The sequence below is a fragment of the Mus pahari genome, chromosome 3, assembly GCF_900095145.1.
Source record: "Mus pahari chromosome 3, PAHARI_EIJ_v1.1, whole genome shotgun sequence".
Taxonomy (NCBI): domain Eukaryota; kingdom Metazoa; phylum Chordata; class Mammalia; order Rodentia; family Muridae; genus Mus; species Mus pahari.
In genome coordinates, this window is record NC_034592.1 from 25034197 (window position 1) to 25054431 (window position 20235).

At 55.8% G+C, this 20235-nt stretch overlaps 1 protein-coding gene across 1 annotated transcript in view; it reads left to right on the top strand.

Annotated features, from left to right (window-relative positions):
- The first annotated feature begins 631 nt into the window (after positions 1-631).
- Crb2 (crumbs cell polarity complex component 2) overlaps positions 632-20235 on the top strand; it is a 23729-nt gene continuing 4125 nt past the window's right edge. The window contains exons 1-12 of the mRNA XM_021193473.2: positions 632-734; positions 7876-8199; positions 10912-11107; positions 11191-11330; positions 11754-11939; positions 12185-12298; positions 14660-15532; positions 15617-16125; positions 16584-16749; positions 17631-18399; positions 18910-19026; positions 19773-19899. Coding sequence (XP_021049132.1) covers positions 632-734; positions 7876-8199; positions 10912-11107; positions 11191-11330; positions 11754-11939; positions 12185-12298; positions 14660-15532; positions 15617-16125; positions 16584-16749; positions 17631-18399; positions 18910-19026; positions 19773-19899 — 3624 coding nt within the window. The remainder of the gene's footprint in view (positions 735-7875; positions 8200-10911; positions 11108-11190; positions 11331-11753; positions 11940-12184; positions 12299-14659; positions 15533-15616; positions 16126-16583; positions 16750-17630; positions 18400-18909; positions 19027-19772; positions 19900-20235) is intronic.

A 20235-nucleotide genomic window follows, 5' to 3' on the forward strand; every position in this document is an offset into this window, starting at 1 on the left:
GCAAATGGGGAGACGAAAGGACTCCGTTAGGCTGGTGAGGGTGTGGGAAGGGTAGAAGGGAGTCAGGGGGCACGTGGTCCAGGGCCCAGTTACTACCTTACTGATAGCCACAGGAACAGGATCTGTGTGGCGGGGTGGGACTTAGGGGGCAGCGAGGACAGGAGCCCCTGTGAGAGGAGGGGAGGGACCTTGTTATCTCAGGTGTGGAAGGAGCAGGTTAAGTGAGGACCGATGGGAGCGCTTCTGAGCTCAGGCAAGGCGGGAGGACCAAAGCCTGAAACTGCGGGGTAGCTGAGCTCTTGCGAGAAGTCGGACAAGCCCCAGGAATCCTGGCTGACCCCATGGACTGGACCGCCTGGCATGAGGGCTTGTGCACTGAGACCCAGGGTCAGGCCCAGGGCCTTGCCTGGCTGGAGCTGAGGCCTCCGAAGGGGCTGGTGTCTGTGAGGAGCGGTGGGTCAGACCCTCCGGGAGGATCCTGTCAGGGGAGGAGCAGTGGGAGGCGGGGCGGAGGGGGAGGGCTGGAGGAGGGGCCGGGCCTCTGTCCACCTCGTCAGTGCTGGTTGGAGGGACGCAGGGGCGCGGAGCCCGCCGAGCAGAGGGTTCCCGCAGACAGGCAGAGCCGGCTGCCATGGCGCTGGTGGAGCCTGGGATCTGGGGCACTAGACGAGATGTCTACCCCCTGTTGCTGCTACTGCTACTGCTGCTGCTGCTGCTGCCCTGGGTCCCGGCTGGTGAGTGTGGCTGGGCCTGGGGGTGAGCGTGACTAGGCTGGCCTGAAAGAGTGGTAGTGCTAGAGGGAAGAGTGTCCCGGGCCCCTAGACAGTGTGGGGACAGAGGGGGTGTTTTGGGACTCCCTTGGAGAACTCGGAGTGTTCTGGTAGCTTCAGACTGAGCAGTCTATGCAGTGGGGCCAGGAGGATGAGGGCTGGTGTGGTCTGGAGAAGCCAGTCTAGGAGAGCTGGCGTGGTGTGGCATAGTGTGTTCAGGGAAAAGCTGGGAATCGTGGTGTGAGGAGCCACTTAGGGAAAGCGTGTGGGGATAGAGGGAAATGCGTGAACTGGAGAAGTTTCAGCAAACTCAGGCAATCTCCATAGAGTCTGCTGTAGTCACGTGTTGACTTGGGGTGCAGGTGACATGTAAAGATGCCCGGTGGGTGGACTTCTGTCTGAGGGGATTGATTGTTGAGAGTTGTGTCCTCGCTGAACCTGCTGTAAGTTGTCCGGCATGTTCAACTGGCCCTTCCTGGCAACGGGAGGTGTGGGTGGGGGGTGGGGCTAGATAAAGATAGGGGAGGGGAAAGAGAACCAGGGGTAGGGGGAAAGCTCGCCCACATTGCTCCCTTCTATGCTCCTCTGCCAGCACCTGAGGGGCAACCGGTAGAACTGTTCTGGGTCTTTGGGATGGCTAGGGATTCGGGATCTTACATGTGTGTGTGTGTGTGTGTGTGTGTGTGTGTGTGTGTGTGTGTGTTCCTGCAGCAGGTCTCTGGCATTCCTCAACTATGCTGGAAGGGCTCCCTGAAGCCAGCCCAGGCAGCCAGTGCATTGGCTTTGTCCAAGTGCATTCAACACTGAGCCTGGAATTCCTACTGGGGGGTCTGGAGGACGCTTTGGCTTGGTCGCTATAGTTACGAGGGCAGTAGGGAGGGCCCGCCTTCCCCTGCAATCGGTGAACCCCACCAGTGGCATTCCCCCCCCCCCCCCCCGCCTGCCTACAAAGCCTTTATTGCCTCTTCTCTGGGGAAAGAGGGAGGATGAAGACCCTGGGTACAGCGAGGACCTGTGTTTTAGGGAGGAAACCAAATGAAGGTCGGGGAGGGAAGGGACCTAGAAGCTGGGACCTGAGGCAAATGAGGGTGGAGAAACCAGGCAACTCCAGGCTGTCTGTACATTAGGGCATGCGGTTCTGGGCTGTGCACTTTGGATCTGTCCCACATGCAGTACACAGATGCCCATGGCAGTTGCACCGATGTGTGGCAGGGACTAGGGTACACACTACAACAGGACAGGTGTCCCCAGGCACATGCCAGGTCACCCCTGTGAGCTCACTGGTGAACTTGCTAATGAACCTACTGTGTATCCTCATATACATAGCACATGCCTGCATACACCAGTTAGGTACACACCAGCAGGCCTGCATTGACTTTTATGCACTTACACTCAGGAGTGTTCACGAATATGGACTGTGAGGCGAGCAAACAGAGGTGTATATCCCCCCACCCCCACCCCAGAACTCCAACAGGCTCTCAGGGGCCATTCCCCCATGACATCTGTGTGTAGAGTCCATCTCTGGGGATCCCTGAAGCTAGAGTTGGGGCTCTACAAGTACAAGTACCCAGAGCTGACTGAGCAAATGGAGGTGCCAAGAAGACTTTGTGACTTGAAAGCTAATTTCCATCCCAGAGGAGATGAAAGTTCTGGACCAGACCCCATGCCCTCCCTGCCAGGCTCTGAGCTGGGCCCCTCCATCCCAGCCACTCCACAGCAGAGGATTGCTGGTTGCCATGGAGAGGATGAGGCATCTTGGACTACAATGGAACATGTTGGGTTGTTCCCACCCCCACCCCTTCCCTGAACACCCAGGGAGTGCAGTGCACAAAGGGGCAGCCAGTCTTCCCCAAACCTGGCCCCTCCTCCAACTTAAGAGGTGGGGCAGTAGGAAAGAAACAGGGACTCTGTATACTTCCAAATAATGTGGGGGTCTGCTGTCTCCTGGGCCCCAGGGGAGGTTTGCTGATGCGTGATCCACTGTGTGGAGACATTTGAACCCTCCCGGCATCCAGGGAAGCTGGCTTTCTACCTCTCTGTTTACAGAACAGGTAGGCAAAGTCCAGAGAAGATCCCAGCTTGTTTAGGGCCTGGATCACAGCAGGAGTGGTACTCAGGTGGTCGGTTACAGCTCTTCCGTGTACCTCTGTTAAGTGACTCATCATTCATTCCAAGGATTGTTTCCAGACTAAATGTGCTAATGATCTGAATCTGTAATGTAGGGGATGAGCAGGGCCCCCTCAACATCACGGAGATTGTATTGTTGTGTATTATTATTATTAATTATTATTTGTGTGAGTGTGAGTGTGTGTGAGCATTTGTGCACACACAAACCCAAGTGTGGAGGCCAGAGGGGCCGTGGAGCAAGTTCTCCCTTCCACCTTTACGTGGGCTCTGAGGGTCAGACTCAGGTCACCAGCTTCCACAGCAAGCGCCAAGACCTGAAGAGACATCTCATTAGCCCTGCATGTCTTCTCCTCACTCAGAGCTCATTGGCCAGGGACTAGCGATCCCAGGATGTGTACCATGCAGGGCACGGCATCAGACGGAGTGCACATGCTCGCCGTGACTGTTATTCAATCATGCCTTTTGGCCTCAGGGGTGAGCATCTCTGAAAGTATGTCTAGGCTTCTCGGCCTTCCCGGGTGTCTTTCCCTTTTCCTGACGAGTGGGTGTTGAGTGTCAGTGACCCTTTACTGCACTGTACCCCCTGGGGCCCTGTGTTGGATAGTTTTATGTCAACTTGACACAAGCTAGAGTCATCAGAGGGGAGGGAGCCTCTGGGATTTTGAGAAAATGTTTCTGTAAGGTTGGGCTGTAGGCAAACTGTGGAGCACTTTCCTGATTAGTGATTGGTGAGGAGAGGGCCCCAGTCCATCATGGGTGGTGTTGCCCCTGGGCTGGTGGTCCTGAGTTTTATAAGAAAGCAGGCTGAGCCAGCTATGGGAAGCATAGCTGGTAAAGCAGCACCCCTCTGTGGCTTCCGCATCAGATTCCTGCCCCCTGTTTGAATTTCTGTCCTGACTCCTTCCAGTGATAAACAGTCATGTGGAAATGTGAGCCAAATGCACACCCTTTCCTCCCCAGTTTGCTTTTCTTTTTTTTTTTTTTTCTTTTCTTCCTTCCTTTCTTTTTTGTTTTGTTTTGTTTTGTTTTGTTTTGTTCTGTTTTGAGTCAGGGTTTCTTTGTGTAGCTTTGGCTGTCCTGGAACTCACTCTGTAGACCAGGCTGGCCTCAAACTCAGAAATCCGCCTGCCTCTGCCTCGCGAGTGCTGGGATTAAAGGCATGCGACACCACGCCCCGGCTGGACCCAGTTTGCTTTTCATTGTGGTGCTTCTTGCAGCAAAACCAGCCCGAGCCTGCTAAGGCACAGAGAACCTGAGGAGACTCAGGCACTAACTAGCTCAGGTAGAGTAGGAGTTCCTTAGCTGGGACTGGTGCAGTGGCATGCCAGCTACCAGGCTCAGGGCAGAGAGGGTGCCGCTCTCCTAGGACAACCTGTACCTTATGCTTCCCTCCTGCTCGGCATGCAACCCAGCGCTTTTTCATAAGCTAGGCAAGTGCTGTACCAAGGAGCCACACACCATTCCTCAGACCTCTAAGACTTCCGGCGATGGGGGAAGGAGGGATGGGGACATATTAGGGTGACAATTCTTTGGCTTCTGAAGATGCAAGTTTGCAGGCGCTTTATGATGGGAAGCAGTTAGTCTTCTTAAAAGTCTCCCTTTTCTAGCGTGAACCAAATATACCAAGACGGCAAAAGATGCCTGGCCCTAGTACACAGCGGTTCACGAGGTGACTGCAGGCAATGACTGCATGCGTCTGTTTCCCCGCCTGCTCTTCTCTGGGTGGGGCAGGGCGCAGGTCGAAGGAAAGGGCCAGCATCCCGTGTGTGTCTGTGTCTGTGTCTGTTAATCTCTCCTCTGCCAGGTCAGCTCAGGCAGTCTGAGAGGTCAGGAGGGATTTGTAAAGATAAGCAGTGGCCCCTTGTTGCCTTGGTGACAAGGCCCCGCCCCTCCAGCTAGTCCCTAGGGAGAACTCCTCCCCTCCCCTGCCCAATCGGCCTCCTGGGCTCACTGTGGGCCCGTCCGGACACCCTGGAGTGCGGTGGGACTGGAAGTGGCGCGAGTCTCTGAGTTGTAAAAACGACAGATAAAACTGCTGACATGTCAGGTATCTAGGCAGTGAATGACGATCCTGGCTGCGCAGGCTCTGGGCCTGTTTGTACCCTCCAGCTCTGGGCTCTGCCTCGCAGGGATTTCTCACAGCAACAGCCCTCTGCTGGGCTCTGGGAGGACCATAGAGGGGCAAAGCTTCCTTCCCTTGATGCTGTGGCCACTAATATAGTGTGCTCAGAGCTAGGGGCCAAACTCCAGGTTCTGGTGAGGGATTCCTTGGGCCACAGAGATAAGAATCTGTAATTTGATGGGATTACAGTGGGAACTATTGGCATGGGGCCAGTGTTCAGGTGCTTTATAAGAGGAGTTATGCCTGGCGGTGGTGGCGCTCGCCTTTAATCCCAGCACTACAGCCAGGACAGCCAGGGCTACACAGAAAAACCCTGTCTCGGAAAACTAAAAAAAAAAAAAAAGAAAAATACAGAGAAATAAAAAATAATAAATAAATAAATAAAAAAAAAAAAAAAAAAAAAAAAAAAAAAGAGGAGTTATAACCATTCTCTTCTTGGGGGCCTTTTGGGCCAAGGGCCTCTGACCATCACTGCCTCTCCAGGGGCCTCCCTGGATGTCAAGGCATCATACACATCATTTTGGGGCTCCTTGAAACACTGAATCTGTCTGATGCTTCTTTTTTTTTTTTTCCAAAGATTTATTTATTTATTATATGTAAGTACACTGTAGCTGTCTTCAGAGACTCCAGAAGAGGGCGTCAGATCTTGTTACGGATGGTTATGAGCCACCATGTGGTTGCTGGGATTTGAACTCCGGACCTTCGGAAGAGCAGTCGGGTGCTCTTACCCACTGAGCCATCTCACCAGCCCCCTGTCTGATGCTTCAAATCATGCTTTCCCCTGAAGGTGTTCCATCCACTTCCTGTGGCAGGTCCCAGTTGTCTTCTTACCCTCCCAGGGCGTCTATTCTGGGGCGCCCAGACTTCCAGTCACAGAAGCAGAAGGCCCCACCCATTCTCCCCGTAAGCCCCACCCATTCTCCCCTTAAGCCCGGACCGTGGCCCAGGTGGGCTCCCTTTTTCCAACCCAAATATTCAGGCTTGGCAGAGGGTGCCTCCCAAGTGCTGGGATTAAAGGCGTGCGCCACCACGCCCGGCTGCCAAGGGGCCTCTTAACCAGAAAGAATCTCAGACTTCAGAACCTGACCCACTACTTGCCTCTGGTGGATGCTAGGTCCTTGTGTGGAAGGAAGGACCCTGGACACTTGAGATGGCACTACACAGCCATGTCTTCCTGGGTCCGTGGCTTGCTGCCCTTCATCTTGCTTGGACTGCTGAGGAGTTTGGGAATCTGGCCGGCAGACGCCCTGCCCCATGGAATGTGGATGACGCCTGAGAGGCTGCCAGCCTTATCTGGAGGGGAGGGGGTCTTCATGGTCTGGGGGAAGGGAAGGTGCAGGGCCTGATGCTGCTCACTGCTCAGGTCTGGTTAGTGTCCGCATGACAACGTGGGGGGAGGGTAGGTCCTGGAACTCCAGGTGCTGGGTAGAAGGGCGCCCCTCTCTCACATCTGTGACTGGCACCTGAGGCTTTGAATCCCTCTTTTACCAGAAGGAAGAGGGTGTTCGGTAGAAGCCTCTCACCCAAGGTCTCTGAGCTGGGTTTGGACTCAGGCCTAATTGTGACAAGGTTTTTCGAGCTGGGATGAGGGGATGGAACAAGACTCACTGGATTTGTCTTCTAAGTCAGCCCCGGGTGCTCCAAGTGTAGACCCTGGTCAGGTATCGAGTGAGTGGGTCCAAGTCATTATACCTGCTTTGTTTCAGGTATTTGCTTGTAGGGGATGGTGCGAGTGTAGGGATCCTCTGGAAGTCCCCAGGCAAGCTGGCAAGAAGGCGGGACCAGGATGGGTTTAGGAGTGAGAGAGGCTGAGCCAGGTCCTGCCTTTGAAGTCGCCAGGATCTTTTCCTGGGGCTGAGATCAGAGTCTCAGGTTTCAGTGGGGGATGGAGTTACCAGACCCCCAGCGGGGGGTTGAGGGGGATGGAAGCTACCCCCTCCTCCGACTCCTCCACCCCACTTCAGGCTGCTGAGGGGACACAGGCCCGTAGAAAATAAAGGACTGGCGAGCAGTCCTGGTGCAGCGGGAACAACCTGGCATGGCCGGCTAGTCCTTGTTAATTTATCATGTGATGTCAGCAAGTCTTTACTTCCTTGAGCCTCTATAGCTTGTCTGAAAAGAGAATATAGGACAGTCCAAGCTTCCTAAGGGTACTGCAGGGGGGTTACCAGAGAGCTTGGGTAGTATCCGTTAGGAAATATTGTCACAGGGGAGCCACTCACTCCGTCCACTCTCTCTGCTCTGTAGACACAACTAAAACTGACCTCAAGGGCTCAGGCTGTAGCTCAGTCCAGAAAATGGTTGCCTTTCACCAAGGAAGCCCTGGGTTTGATTCTCCAGTACTCCATAAGCCTGGATTGGTAGGTATGCCTGTAATCCTGGCACTTAGGAGCTGAAGCAGAAGGAGCAGAAGTTTAAGGTCATCCTTGGATATATAGGAAGTTCCAGATCAGCTTGGACTATAAGATAGCCCTTCTAGGGCTGGTGAGATGGCTCAGCGGGTAAGAGCACTCTGACTGCTCTTTCGAAGGTCCTGAGTTCGAATCCCAGCAACCACGTGGTGGCTCACAACCACCGGTAATGAGATCTGATGCCCTCTTCTGGTGTGTCTGAAGTCAGCTACAGTGTATTTATGTATAATAATCAAAAATAAATCTTAAAAAAAAAAAAACCCAGCCCACCTCAGTTTCAGGTGTAGATACCTTCGTTTGTGATCAGCTTGCAGATGCCCGTGGTGTACACACAGGTTCTTGAACATGGACAGAGCTTTGTTACTGTTAACTTGTGGCTATCGGTAGGGGAAAAGTGTGCCATGCAGACCCTGCCCATATTGCCAAATTGCTTTCTTTTTTACAGGGTTGGTTCCTTCAGAGACTCCAAGTGTCTGTGCCTCAGACCTGTGTGCTCCAGGGACCAAGTGCCAGGCTACAGAAAGTGGTGGCTATACCTGTGAGCCCTCAGAGCTTGGAGGCTGTGCTACTCAACCATGCCACCACGGTGCACTGTGTGTGCCCCAGGGCCCAGATCCTAACAGCTTCCGTTGCTACTGTGTGCCTGGATTCCAGGGACCCCACTGTGAACTGGACATCGATGAGTGTGCATCCCGGCCTTGCCAGCATGGGGGCACCTGCCGAAATCTGGCGGATCACTATGAGTGCCACTGTCCCCTGGGATATGCAGGTACTGGTCACCTTGGAGGACTGGACCACGGAAGGGCACGGGGCCCCTCGGCCAAGTCCGGGGATGCTCTGGCTAGCTGGCAACTTTGTTAACCACTCTTGGGTTGGCTGCACAACTGACGTTTCTTGGGTTAACCTGGCAGGTGGGATCAGTGCTTGTATGTTTGTGTGTTAATGTGGGGCCCGGCACATATCAATTACTTGAAAAATATTGCTTTTTGTCTCTGCCACAGAACTGAGTGTGGTCCCCACTGGAGATAGGGAATGATCCCCATGCATCCCTTGCAGGGCACACCTTGCATGAGGATGCCCAGGTGGCTATCTCTAGCATTCCTTCAGTCTAGACCTGTGTCACACTGCCGTGTAGACCCTGTATGGCTCACCTGATGGGCCCTGGTAAGGCTCAGGATGTAATTCGGACCTTAGTTCTCTGGGCATCCTGAATTCTGGCCCAGTGACCCACTGGGATCCGTTCCTGTTTGTGATGGGGATGAGTCCCTAGAGAGAAATGATGTAGACACACATGCTCAGAACCACGACCGGCATGGACACACATGGCTCTCTCTTCCAGGGGACACCTCACCCCAGTCACTTCCTACTCCTACATCTGCTTTCTAGAGCTGCCTCATGTCAGGAGGGAGGGGACAGCTGGGGACAGATCTTCAAAGGATGTTTAATTTAGTGCAGTCTGGAGTCTGCAGTATAGACACTGGGATCTCCACCAACCCTGAATTCAGGCATTGCTCTCAAACTGTGAGGCAGTTTCAAGTTCCCTCTGAGCAAATGGTACAGACTGGGGGCTTGGGGAGCAAGTTCAGGAAGGACACAGAGGGATGAGATGGCACCGTGGGTTGAGAGTTGGTTACGACACCGGTCCCTGCATCTTTCCCTTCTCGGGGTCTGAGACTGCGTGTCCCAGCTGTGCAGGTGAGACTGCGTGTGTGTCAGCCACCTGCATATGTATGTATGGTTGCTCTAAGGGAGCTCTGAGTACTTGCTTGTGCCATACATAATCTGTGTGTGCTTCTGTGGGAACTGTCTGTGTGTCTGTCAGCAGGCATGTGAGCACCTTCTGTGCAGCAGTCCTCCGAATGCGATGATGTGAGCAGGCAGCTTTGCGTGACTCATTTCTCTCCTGCTCCCAGCAGGGTGGGGGAGTTGGGATTCCAGGCGGCCTGGGCCTGGCTCTCCCTGGCACAGAGGATAGGAGTGGGGCAGGAGGGTCATGGGAAGGAGGAGTCCTGGGGCTGGCTGGACAGGGAAGTAGGGAGGGCTCCAGCTGGGGTCAGCTGGCTCCTGAGCCCCCATGACAAAACCTACTTAGGTGGCAGGGGAAAGGCTGTGGACGGCTACACTGACAGGACCTGTCTCATAAATGCCCACACCTGGAGATTCTCCATCTCCCTCTGACTCCACCCCTATCCAGGGGAGAGCCAACATGTACTCTAGGTATCCCCAGAGGCACAGGAATTCCTAGGTAGAACCGGAGACTTGCAGTTTTAAAGTGAAGACAGTATAGGGACTGGTGACCCTGCTCCAGTGTGCCCTGTCCAGAGTGGCCCTCCCTCTTCTGTGGGGTTCCTCCCTCACATTCTTCTCCAAGCTACCAGTGATCTTCTGAACTGCACTGCTGAGCTGCTGGGTTGGTTGCCCTTTTCATTGCTGTGGTTAAATACTTAATATGAAGTAAGCAAAGCAAGAACGGCTATACTGTGGTGATGCTGTCCGTCATAAGGACACATTGTGTCCTCTGAGGCTGGCACTCTGACTGCTGTCTTCCTTTTGTTTGTTTCCCCCTGTCCCCCCCCCCTGCGCACCCTGCCCCCCTTTTACTTAATCCAGGATCCCAGTCCTGGGAGGGTACTCCCCAGACTCAGGGTGGATCTTCTGTCTTCAGTTGAACCCTCCTGTAAACTCCCTTACAGATATAGCCAGAGGTCTGTCTAGAGGGTTCCAAATCTGGTCAAGGTGGCTGACCATAAAGATCCACTATTATTATCTCTACCAACGACTTAACTTTTTCTTTTGAAGATTTAATTATGTCATGTGTATTCGGGTACCAGAAGAGGGACCCGGGTGAGAGGATTCTAGAAATGCTATCTGAACATCTAACCAAGCAGGTCTGCTCTTAGGGCAGGAGTGAACTGCTTAAAGTGGGTGCTGGGAACGGAGCTCTGGTCCTCTGGAAGAGCAGGAAGCTCTCTTTAGAGATGAGCTCTCTCCAGGCCCCAAACCTGACCTTTCTTGATGAGCAGAAGTCTGATTGGGCTCTAGTACCTGATGCCCTCGCCTTTCTCTGCCACTCTCCCCAAGTTCTGTCTTTTCTCCATCCTTCCCCCAGGGCATTATGCCTCTGCCTCAAGAGGGATGTCACCAACTGTCATCACTGGCTTTATTCAGCTTTCAAAAAGCTGTTCCCGGAGAAGCCTCTGCATCATCCATTCCCAGCCACCCTAGAACAGACCTTGGCTCCTGCCCTCACAGGATCTAGCTGTCTCTCTTATTGAGGTCAACATTATTAAACAGTAGCCTTTTCCGGACCCACCCCGCGGTGAGGCTGTCAGGGCAAGGAGGGTCTTCTTGTTTCTTGCTGGCTGCCTGGGTCTATGACAGCATTTCCGGGGCGTATGGGTAACTGGAGCAGATTGGGGCTGCTGGTTGGGTTCCTTTCGCCCCTCTAGACGTGGTCTTCTTGTCTCTTGTCCCTGTCCAGGCGTGACCTGCGAGGCCGAGGTGGACGAGTGCTCGTCAGCGCCCTGCCTGCACGGAGGCTCGTGCCTGGACGGTGTGGGTTCCTACCGCTGCGTGTGCGCACCGGGATACGCTGGTGCGAACTGCCAGCTAGACGTGGACGAGTGCCAGAGCCAGCCGTGCGCGCACGGTGGCGTGTGTCACGACCTGGTCAACGGGTGAGCCCTTGGCGGGGTGCCCTGGCTGCGGGGAGGTGGGCTGCGGGATGGGCACGTGCTCAGCTCCCGCCCGCCCACGCCAGTTTCCGGTGCGACTGCGAGGACACGGGTTATGAAGGCGCGCACTGTGAGCAGGAGGTGCTGGAGTGCGCCTCTGCGCCCTGCGCGCACAACGCGTCCTGCCTCGATGGCTTCCGGAGCTTCCGCTGCCTTTGCTGGCCAGGTGGGTGCGCCTGCCATGTGTCCCCCATCCCCAACACTGTGTGTGTGTGTGTGTGTGTGCGCGCGCGCGCGCGTGTGCATGTGTGTGCGCATGTGGTGCGCCAGGTGTGAAGCCGTGTGCATATGTGAGTGCAACCTGGGCCCTCTGAGACCTGCACAGTTTCCTGATCTGCAAACAGGGTTGCTAACAGCACCTGCCCCTTGGGTTGCAGTGAGGAGTAGCGATGTACCTGGCACACAAGAAGGGTGTCTGAATGTTAGTATAAATAATTCGTAGCAATTGGTAGCTGGCTATTACTAGTCCCTGTTGTCCCTCTGTCAGTATCCGCATCCTGATGTCCCTGTCCACCCCGGGTTGGCTTGGATCATGGAGGGGAAACTGCCTAGACACTTGTGTTTCCTGATGTCTTCATGTGCACCCCAGGCTTCAGTGGAGAGCGGTGTGAAGTGGATGAGGATGAATGTGCATCAGACCCCTGTCATAATGGGGGCCGGTGCTTGCAACGCTCTGACCCGACCTTGTACGGGGGTGTTCAGGCCATCTTCCCGGGAGCCTTCAGCTTCAGCCACGCTGCTGGCTTCCTTTGCAGCTGTCCTCTGGGCTTTGCCGGTGAGTTACCTGCTGGAGAAGCACTCAGCCAGGGTCTAGAACCCCAAAGATGGACCCACCCTGGCCAATGCTCTGCCTGAGTTCATACCCTCCTCTGTCTTTCTCAATGGGTCTCAACCTCCCCAGTTGTAAAATGGGCCCTTTTGGTTCTGGTCTGGCTTTGAGGGTGCAGGCAGCCGTCACAGATGAGCTTTTTACTTACTTACTTACTTACTTACTTACTTAATTACTTACTTATTTTACAGGGAATGACTGCAGCGTGGATGTGGATGAGTGTGCCTCAGGGCCGTGCCTCAACGGAGGTAGTTGCCAGGACCTGCCCAATGGTTTCCAGTGCTACTGCCAGGATGGATACACAGGTGCCCGGCTGGGGTGGCACTGGCACGGAGGTGATATGGTCCCTTTTGGCTGAATGTGGATTGATGCTTACAGGAAATGAGGCTAAAGGTGGCCATGGTGGCACAGGTGACAGCTGAGGTGGGGGGTGCCGAGCCAGAATACCAGCTTTGTAAGTGGAAGGGGAGAAACTGGTCAGTTTGAGTGCAGTCAGGAGGGAAGCGTGGAGTGGGTGGTACCAAGGCTGCCAGGTGACCCCTCTGCCTTGGAGAATGTTGGCTGGTGACTTCAGCCCCCTAAGTACTAAGTGTCTGTGAAGCCAGGGCCAGCTGGGGGTGGGGGGTGGGGGGGACAAGGGACTAACCCCCAAGAGAGGGCCCTGGACTAGAGTCAGAACTGGGGCTCATATATGGACGTCCAATGTTCGGGGCCCTGAACTCTGCTATCAAATCAAAGAGGGAAAGAGCCTTAGTCCAAGTCAAAAGGAGGCAGCACTGGGCGCAGGCGCAGGCCTTCAGAAGGACACGCTTCGGCTCTAGGGGGTTGCGTCTGCTGTCGGTGGCTGGAGTGTTAAAGTTCTCCCTGCAAAATCACCTAGGAACTGCACACAGATTTTCCCTCTCTAGTGTCGCTGACCCTGCTGGAATGTGGGTGGCACTCCCCCACACGTAGCTAGCATTCCTGCCTAGCTCTTTCCCCTGCAGGTGTCTGGCAGCATCTTCCTTTGCTTGGGGAAGGGACTGGGATACATTCCCTCTTTCCTGTCTTGGCCACTCAAACATATTGGGGCTCACTGCCTCCCCCCTGCCCATGTTGGGTGGCCTATGCCCTCTGCACTGTTCCTATTGCTTGAGTCCCTCCCTTCCACATCCTACTGCAATGACCCACTCCTCCATAGTCTCACAAGGAAGGGTTACCACCCCCATCTCATGGACATGGCAGCGAAGCCTTGGAAGGGCATCATAAACAGTGTCTATGGGAACCTGGATCCTTCCAATTACACAGTGAGTGACAGGGAGGGGGAGCTCTGAGTTCAGAGTCCCGGGGGAGAGATCCTAGCTGTGAGGCTGGGCAGAGAGCCCAGCCTCCTTTGAGACACCAGAAAGCTCTGGACTGGAAGGTCAGCCTGGAATTCCTGAGTTGGCTCAGAAGAACTCAGGCAGGCCAGACTGGGAACCCCGTTCCTAAGCCTTGGTGCCTCTGTAGGTGACGATGGGACTGTGGGGGCTGGGCCCTTTTCTGGGGAGCCTGTGGCTCTTGGCAGGTAGGAAGACTGGGGCGTCTCGAAGGAAGAGTTTACAGTGGGTGCCTGGTGATGGTGAGGAGGGTGGGTATAGGTGTGTGGGCTGATCTATCCTCACAGACTCCTCCTGGTCCGGGACTCTACAGTTGAGGGGTGGGGTGAGAGTGGCCTCTGGTTGTGTTTTGGAGGGACTGGCTGAACTGTGGTTGCTCTTTGGCCTTTTGACTGTGAAAGGGAAGATGGGCTGGCACCTTCCCAGGCAGCGTCCTTGGGCACACCCCAGGGTAGAGGGACTGAGGAGTGAGCCCTGGGGTGCTCAGTGTGCTCCAGGTGTATTGCCATGGCTGTCCCATGTCTACAAAGGCTCTGCCAAGCCCTTTCACTGGGCACCAAGGACAGATTCAGGCTCCAGAGGGAAACTGGGGTTCTGGGGAGCCCTGTTTGAGCAATGGTGGGTTTGGGTCTTTGAGTCGATCTGGCAACCATCAGGGCAGCTATCTTTAGAAGTTCCTCTCCACCCGTCTCCAGAGTAACCAGAGGTCTCTTTCCAAGGTGTCACTGGGCTGTGCTCCTTTGCTGCACATGACCCAGCCACTCACCTGTAAACCCTCTCTGTGAGGGCAAGCTTGAACCCTCTGTGGGCTATGCAGGATGAAGAGGAGTTTGAAAATAGTAAGGGAAGTTGAGGCACGACTTTCCAGGAAATACTTAAAATAATAGCAAGTTCAAGGCTTTCGGGGGGGGGGGGAGGCTGAGGCTCGAGAGCCTGGTAGGCTGAGACTGTCACAGTCTCGAATACCAAGGTGAGTGGCTGGGTCATGTGCAGCAAAGGTGTATAGCCAGGTGACACCTTGGAAAGAGACCTCTGGTTACTCTGGAGATGGGTGGGGAGGAACTTCTGAAGGCAGCTGACCTAGAGGCTGCCAGATCTATCAGGGCAAGAGGCATGGGGTGGAGCCAGGGAGTACCTTCCCAAGTCAGGCCCACAGGGCATGGAGACTTATCAGACATGGCCAGGAAAGGGAACTGGGGGACCTGGTGTGTAGGTGCCCAGGTCAGCATTACCATGAGGTATGTGAGTTCTGGTTGGAGATTCTGGCTCCAGCATGATGTACTGACCCTTGGCTCATCTCCCCTTTAGGCCTGACATGTCAGGAAGATATGGACGAATGCCAGTCAGAACCATGCCTGCATGGTGGAACCTGCAGTGACACTGTAGCAGGCTACATCTGCCAGTGCCCCGAGGCCTGGGGTGGACATGACTGTTCTGTGCAGCTCACAGGCTGCCAGGGCCACACCTGCCCACTGGCTGCCACCTGCATCCCCACCTTCAAGTCTGGCCTCCACGGTTACTTCTGCCGCTGCCCACCAGGGACCTATGGGCCTTTCTGTGGCCAGAATACGACCTTCTCGGTTGTGTCTGGGAGTTCTGTGTGGGGATTGGTGCCAGTTGGTGCCTCCCTGGGTCTGGCACTGAGATTTCGTACCACGCTGCTTGCCGGAACCCTGGCTACTCTGAGGGACACTCAGGACAGCTTGGAGCTGGTTCTGGTGGGGGCTGTGCTCCGAGCCACACTCTCGAGACATGGCACTGCCGTGCTCATCCTTACACTGCCTGACCTAGCCTTAAATGACGGGCATTGGCACCAGGTAGAAGTGGCGTTCCGCCTGGGAACCCTGGAGCTGCGGCTCTGGCACGAGGCCTGCCCCGGCCAGCTCTGTGTAGCCTCTGGTCCTGTGGCTACAGGTCCTACAGCCTCGGTGGCCCCTGGGTCTCCGGGGCCCTACTCCATCCATCTGGGCGGTGGGGCCTTTGCCGGCTGCTTCCAGGATGTGCATGTGGAAGGGCACCTTCTGCTGCCGGAGGAGCTCAATGGAACCGTGCTTCTGGGTTGTGAGTACAGGGAACCTTGCCTGCCTCTGCCCTGTGCCCACGGAGGGGCCTGTGTGGACCTGTGGACTCACTTCCGCTGCGACTGCCCGAGACCTTACCGTGGAGCCACATGCACTGATGGTGAGGGGTTAGCAGGTGGGAGGTAGCATTAATGCCGGGCCCCTAAGCCTGCTGGCCTTACCCCAGTGCTGTTTCTCCCTGCAGAGGTTCCTGCTGCCACCTTTGGCTTGGGTGGCGTCACGAGCTCAGCCTCTTTCCTGCTCCACCAGCTGCTAGGCCCAAACCTCACCGTGTCCTTTTTCCTCCGCACCCGCGAGCCTGTGGGCCTGTTGCTCCAGTTTACCAATGACTCAGTTGTGAGCCTGTCTGTGTCCCTGAGTGAGGGCCAGATCCGGGCTGAGGGACTGGGTCATCCTGCTGTGATCCTCCCTGGGCGCTGGGATGATGGACTCCCCCACTTGGTGACGCTCAGCTTTGGGCCTGACCAGCTGCAGGACCTGGGCCAGCGGCTGTATGTGGGCGGGAGGTTCTACCCTGATGACACCCAGCCCTGGGGTGGGCCCTTCCGAGGCTGTCTCCAGGACTTACAACTCAACGGCATCCACCTCTCCTTCTTCTCTTCCCCGATGGAGAACTCAAGTTGGCCCAGTGAATCGGAAGCTGGTCAGTCCTCCAACCTCACCCAGGGCTGTGTCTCTGAGGACATGTGCAATGTGAGTGCCTGGGAGAGAGTCCTTAGCTAGGATCTGTGCTGTGACATAGGGCAAGCTGAGGCTCAAGACAGCCACAATAGCTGCTCACATTCCTGTCACCAGAGTGGCAGATGGCAGTGCCCCATCTCCTCCCTGTCCAGTTGTTTTTACCTTCCCATGGTCCCTTTGTATCAGTTTCAATGGCATCCTGACCCAGACAGAGGATGGACCTCAGCCTTTCTGTAGCTGCTGCTTGGCGGATAGAGGCATGGGGGTTCATCAGCTGGAATAACCTACTACGCGTTAGACTAGCCTCTAGTGGCTGGGCCCTCGGACGAGTGGCTTCACCTTTCTGGGCCTACTATCTCATCTGTAATGTAGGGGTGGTGACAGGTTCCCCTCGACTCTGTGATGAGGTGGTCTTGGGGGGTGGGGCGCTGCTTTCGTGAGTGCTCATTGGTGTCCTGACTCTTCCATAGCCCAATCCCTGTTTCAATGGTGGCACGTGCCACGTCACCTGGAATGACTTCTACTGTACCTGCTCGGACAACTTCACGGGGCCCACCTGTGCCCAGCAGCGATGGTGCCCCAGGCAGCCATGCCTGCCGCCTGCCACCTGTGAGGAGGTTCCAGATGGCTTTGTGTGTGAGTTTGCGTCCTGGGTGCTGGGTACCGAAGATGGTTAGAGATCTCTTAGGGTTTATGGGATGTTGGGTGGTGGGCCAGGAATGCCAATAGCCCCAGTATGGTGGGTTATTGCATTCTGAGAAACACTCTTGGGGAGGTGAGCATATGCTGGGGTTTCCAAGGCAACTTCAAGAGAACCACAGGAGAGGAAGATTGGGAAGGAGTGAGGCATGTGTGAAGTTTTAAAGTTCCTATGGACAGCTGAAACACAGGGTTACTAAAAGTGCTGCAGGAGATGGGATTTGAAGCCTGCCAAGCAGCTCAGAGACCAAGGGGCCTCACATTGCTCAGGCTAGCCCTGAACTCACCATGTAGCAAAGGGTGATCTTGATCTGAACTTGTGATTCTCCCGCCTCTACTTCCCCAGTTTAGGGACTATGGATATGGGCCCCTACACCCCATTTGTTGGGTGCTAGGGATGGAACCCAAAGCCTCCTACATGCTAGGCAGTCCACCAGCCGAGCTACTCTGCCAGCCTTACAGAAGGTGAGGAGGAGACGGATGTGACTGGACCTGCACTCGTGTGCAGTGAAGAGCCAGCCTCCTTCAGGGAGGAGGGGAGCAGGCTAGATTTAGGAGGAGTTAAGATTATTAATATGTCTAGGGCCTTCGGGGTAGCAGGTATTGTGGTCCCCTTAGGATTACCCCGGAACTGACTCCCTCCAGGAGAATGCATAAGGGGTGGAAGAGGGAGCTGCAGTTTCTGAGATCAGGTGACAGGTGGGTGACTGCCCTGGTCAACAGTTGTGGATTATGGACCCTACCTCCTGAATGCCAGGGGACAGGGTGGTGTAGAAGTCTAGCAGGTCATTTCCCAAAGGCTCTAACTCTCTCTGCAGGTGTGGCCGAGGCCACGTTCCGTGAGGGCCCTCCTGCTGTGTTCACAGGCCACAACGTGTCCTCGTCACTCAGCGGGCTCACCCTGGTCTTCCGCACGCGCGACCCCGAGGCTGGGCTACTGCGCGCAGCTTCCGCCGCAGGTGCCCACTCCAATATCTGGCTGGCGGTGCGCAACGGCTCGCTGGCAGTAGATGTGGCGGGTTCGGTGCTGCCCGCGCCCGGGCCGAGCGTGGCCGACGGCGCCTGGCATCGCGTGCGCCTAGCCCGGGAGTTCCCACAGGCCGCTGCCTCACGCTGGCTGCTGTGGCTGGACGGCGCGGCGACACCCGTGGCTTTGCACGGCTTGGGCGGCGACCTGGGCTTCCTGCAGGGCCCGGGTGCAGTGCCTCTGCTACTGGCTGAGAACTTCACGGGCTGCCTGGGCCGCGTGGCGCTCGGCGACCTCCCGTTACCCTTGGCGCCACCGCGGTCCGGCGCGGTGTCTGGGGCGCGCGAGCACTTCGTGGCCTGGCCCGGGTCTCCGGCCGTGAGCCTCGGCTGCCGTGGCGGACCCGTATGCTCACCCTCGCCCTGCCTGCACGGTGGCGCCTGCCGCGACCTCTTCGATGTCTTCGCTTGCTCCTGCGGCCCCGCCTGGGAAGGACCCCGCTGCGAGGTCCACGTTGACTCATGTCGCTCCTCTCCCTGTGTCCGGGGCCAATGCCACGCGCGCCCCGACGGCCGCTTCGAGTGTCGCTGCCCTCTGGGCTTCTCCGGCCCGCGCTGCAGGTGCGGGTGGCTAGGGGACCTGACCTGGGGATAGCAGTGGGTGGAGCTGACTGCTTATTTACTGTGGGTGGAGTTTGGAGGGAATAAGTTCTCCGTAGCTAGTTCAGTTTGGTGTTCATAAAGATAAAATACAGGTTATAATAGTTGGCAAAATTTGAATTTCAGGACGACGTTGTGGCTTGGGGAGACTTAGGGCAGAATGAATCAGAGAGCATGTTTGCAGCTTTGCAGCAAGCTGCCTTTGCAATTCCCCTATTCCTTCCAGTCCAGAGCTCTCTAGCCCTGGTCTAGCTCTCCTCTCTCCTTAAGTTTAGCAGCTGTTTTACATGGCCCTTTAATGTCAGCACGTATCAAAGGCCTCAGCTCTTGTGGGGATGGGGGAAAGCAGCAGAATGACAGCCCTGTGATCCTTTGCTTCATGGGGAAGGCGCTGAAGGTGGACCTGCACTCCCCAGAGAGAAGCACTATGGCCAGCTCCCAGCACCTCAGTGGACTTGCTTTTCTCTGCAGGTTGCCTGTCCTGCCTCAGGGATGCAGCCTCAACTCCACCTGCAAGGATGGCGCCCCTTGTGAAGGTGGCCCCTTAGGCACCAACTGCAGTTGCCAGGAAGGCCTTGCTGGCTTCAGGTGGGTCTGGACACCGGGGCCTGCGGTGTTGACTGGGAGCTTGCCCTTGGGACACCCAGCCTGGGCAAGGGAAATGAGGTCCTCCTTGTCTCGTTCCCATTGACCTAAGTACCAGATGATCCATCAGTACCTTCTGGTTCTTCTAGGACTTCCCAGAGCATTATCTGTTAGGCAGATACCGGCCAGGCAGTAACTGTCACCCAGTTTCTTTCTTCCTTCCTTTCTTTGTTTTGTTTTGTTTTTTGTTTTTTTTTTGTGGGGGGGTGTGGGGTGGGGTGGGGGCAGGGTTTCATTATGTAGCTGACTGTCTCTGGAACTTAATCTGTAGACCAGGGTGGCCTCAAACTCAGATATTCATTCACCTGCCTTCAAGTGCTGGGATTAAAGGCGTGCACGACCACTGCTGACACACCCAGTTTCTCAATGCCCTTTGGTCCCTAATGGACATGGCCAAAATACAACGTCTAGGCCCCTAGGAGGTGTTAGTTGGCGTCCCTGTCCTGCAGCATTACCCCCCCCCCCCACACACACACAATGGACTAGGAGACTTCTCAGCCGTGAACCCTGGGCCCAAGGGGAGTGGGTAGGAGATGGGAATCACCCTCAGCTCTGGTCACCTGGCAAGGCTGAGCTAAGCAGGAGCAGGGTCTGGATAAACTTTGATGCTGGAGGGGGGGACCAGCTAGGGGGATGGGAGGCAGCTGTGGGTGGGAGGACTTTGCCTTCTCAGCTGCTGTCTCTTCCAGATGTCAGAGTCTCGACCAACCCTGTGAAGCCAGCCCTTGCTTGAATGGGGGCACCTGCCGGGTGGCCAGTGGCATATTTGAATGTACTTGCAGCGCAGGATTCTCTGGCCAGTTCTGTGAAGTGGTGGTGAGTGGTACCCAGGGCTGGGCGGCTAGGCCTCAGCAAGAGGACAGTGGGCAGGGAGGACTTGTGGCCCTTGTGGATATGACAGTGGACAGGCTTTGCTGGGGGTGGGGAGAGGATACTTAGCCCCTTTCTAGTTCCCAATGTAGGGGTTATTTTCACCTTAGGGAGAGTTTAGGGAGCCCCCCTCCCCATCAGGCACAGTCTGGAGCTTCCCAGTGGTACCAAGGGTAGAGGGTAGTATCCAGGGTAGAGGGTGGTACCCAGGGTAGAGGGTGGTACCCAGGGTAGAGGGTGGTACCCAGGGTAGAGGGTGGTACCCAGGGTAGAGGGTGGTAC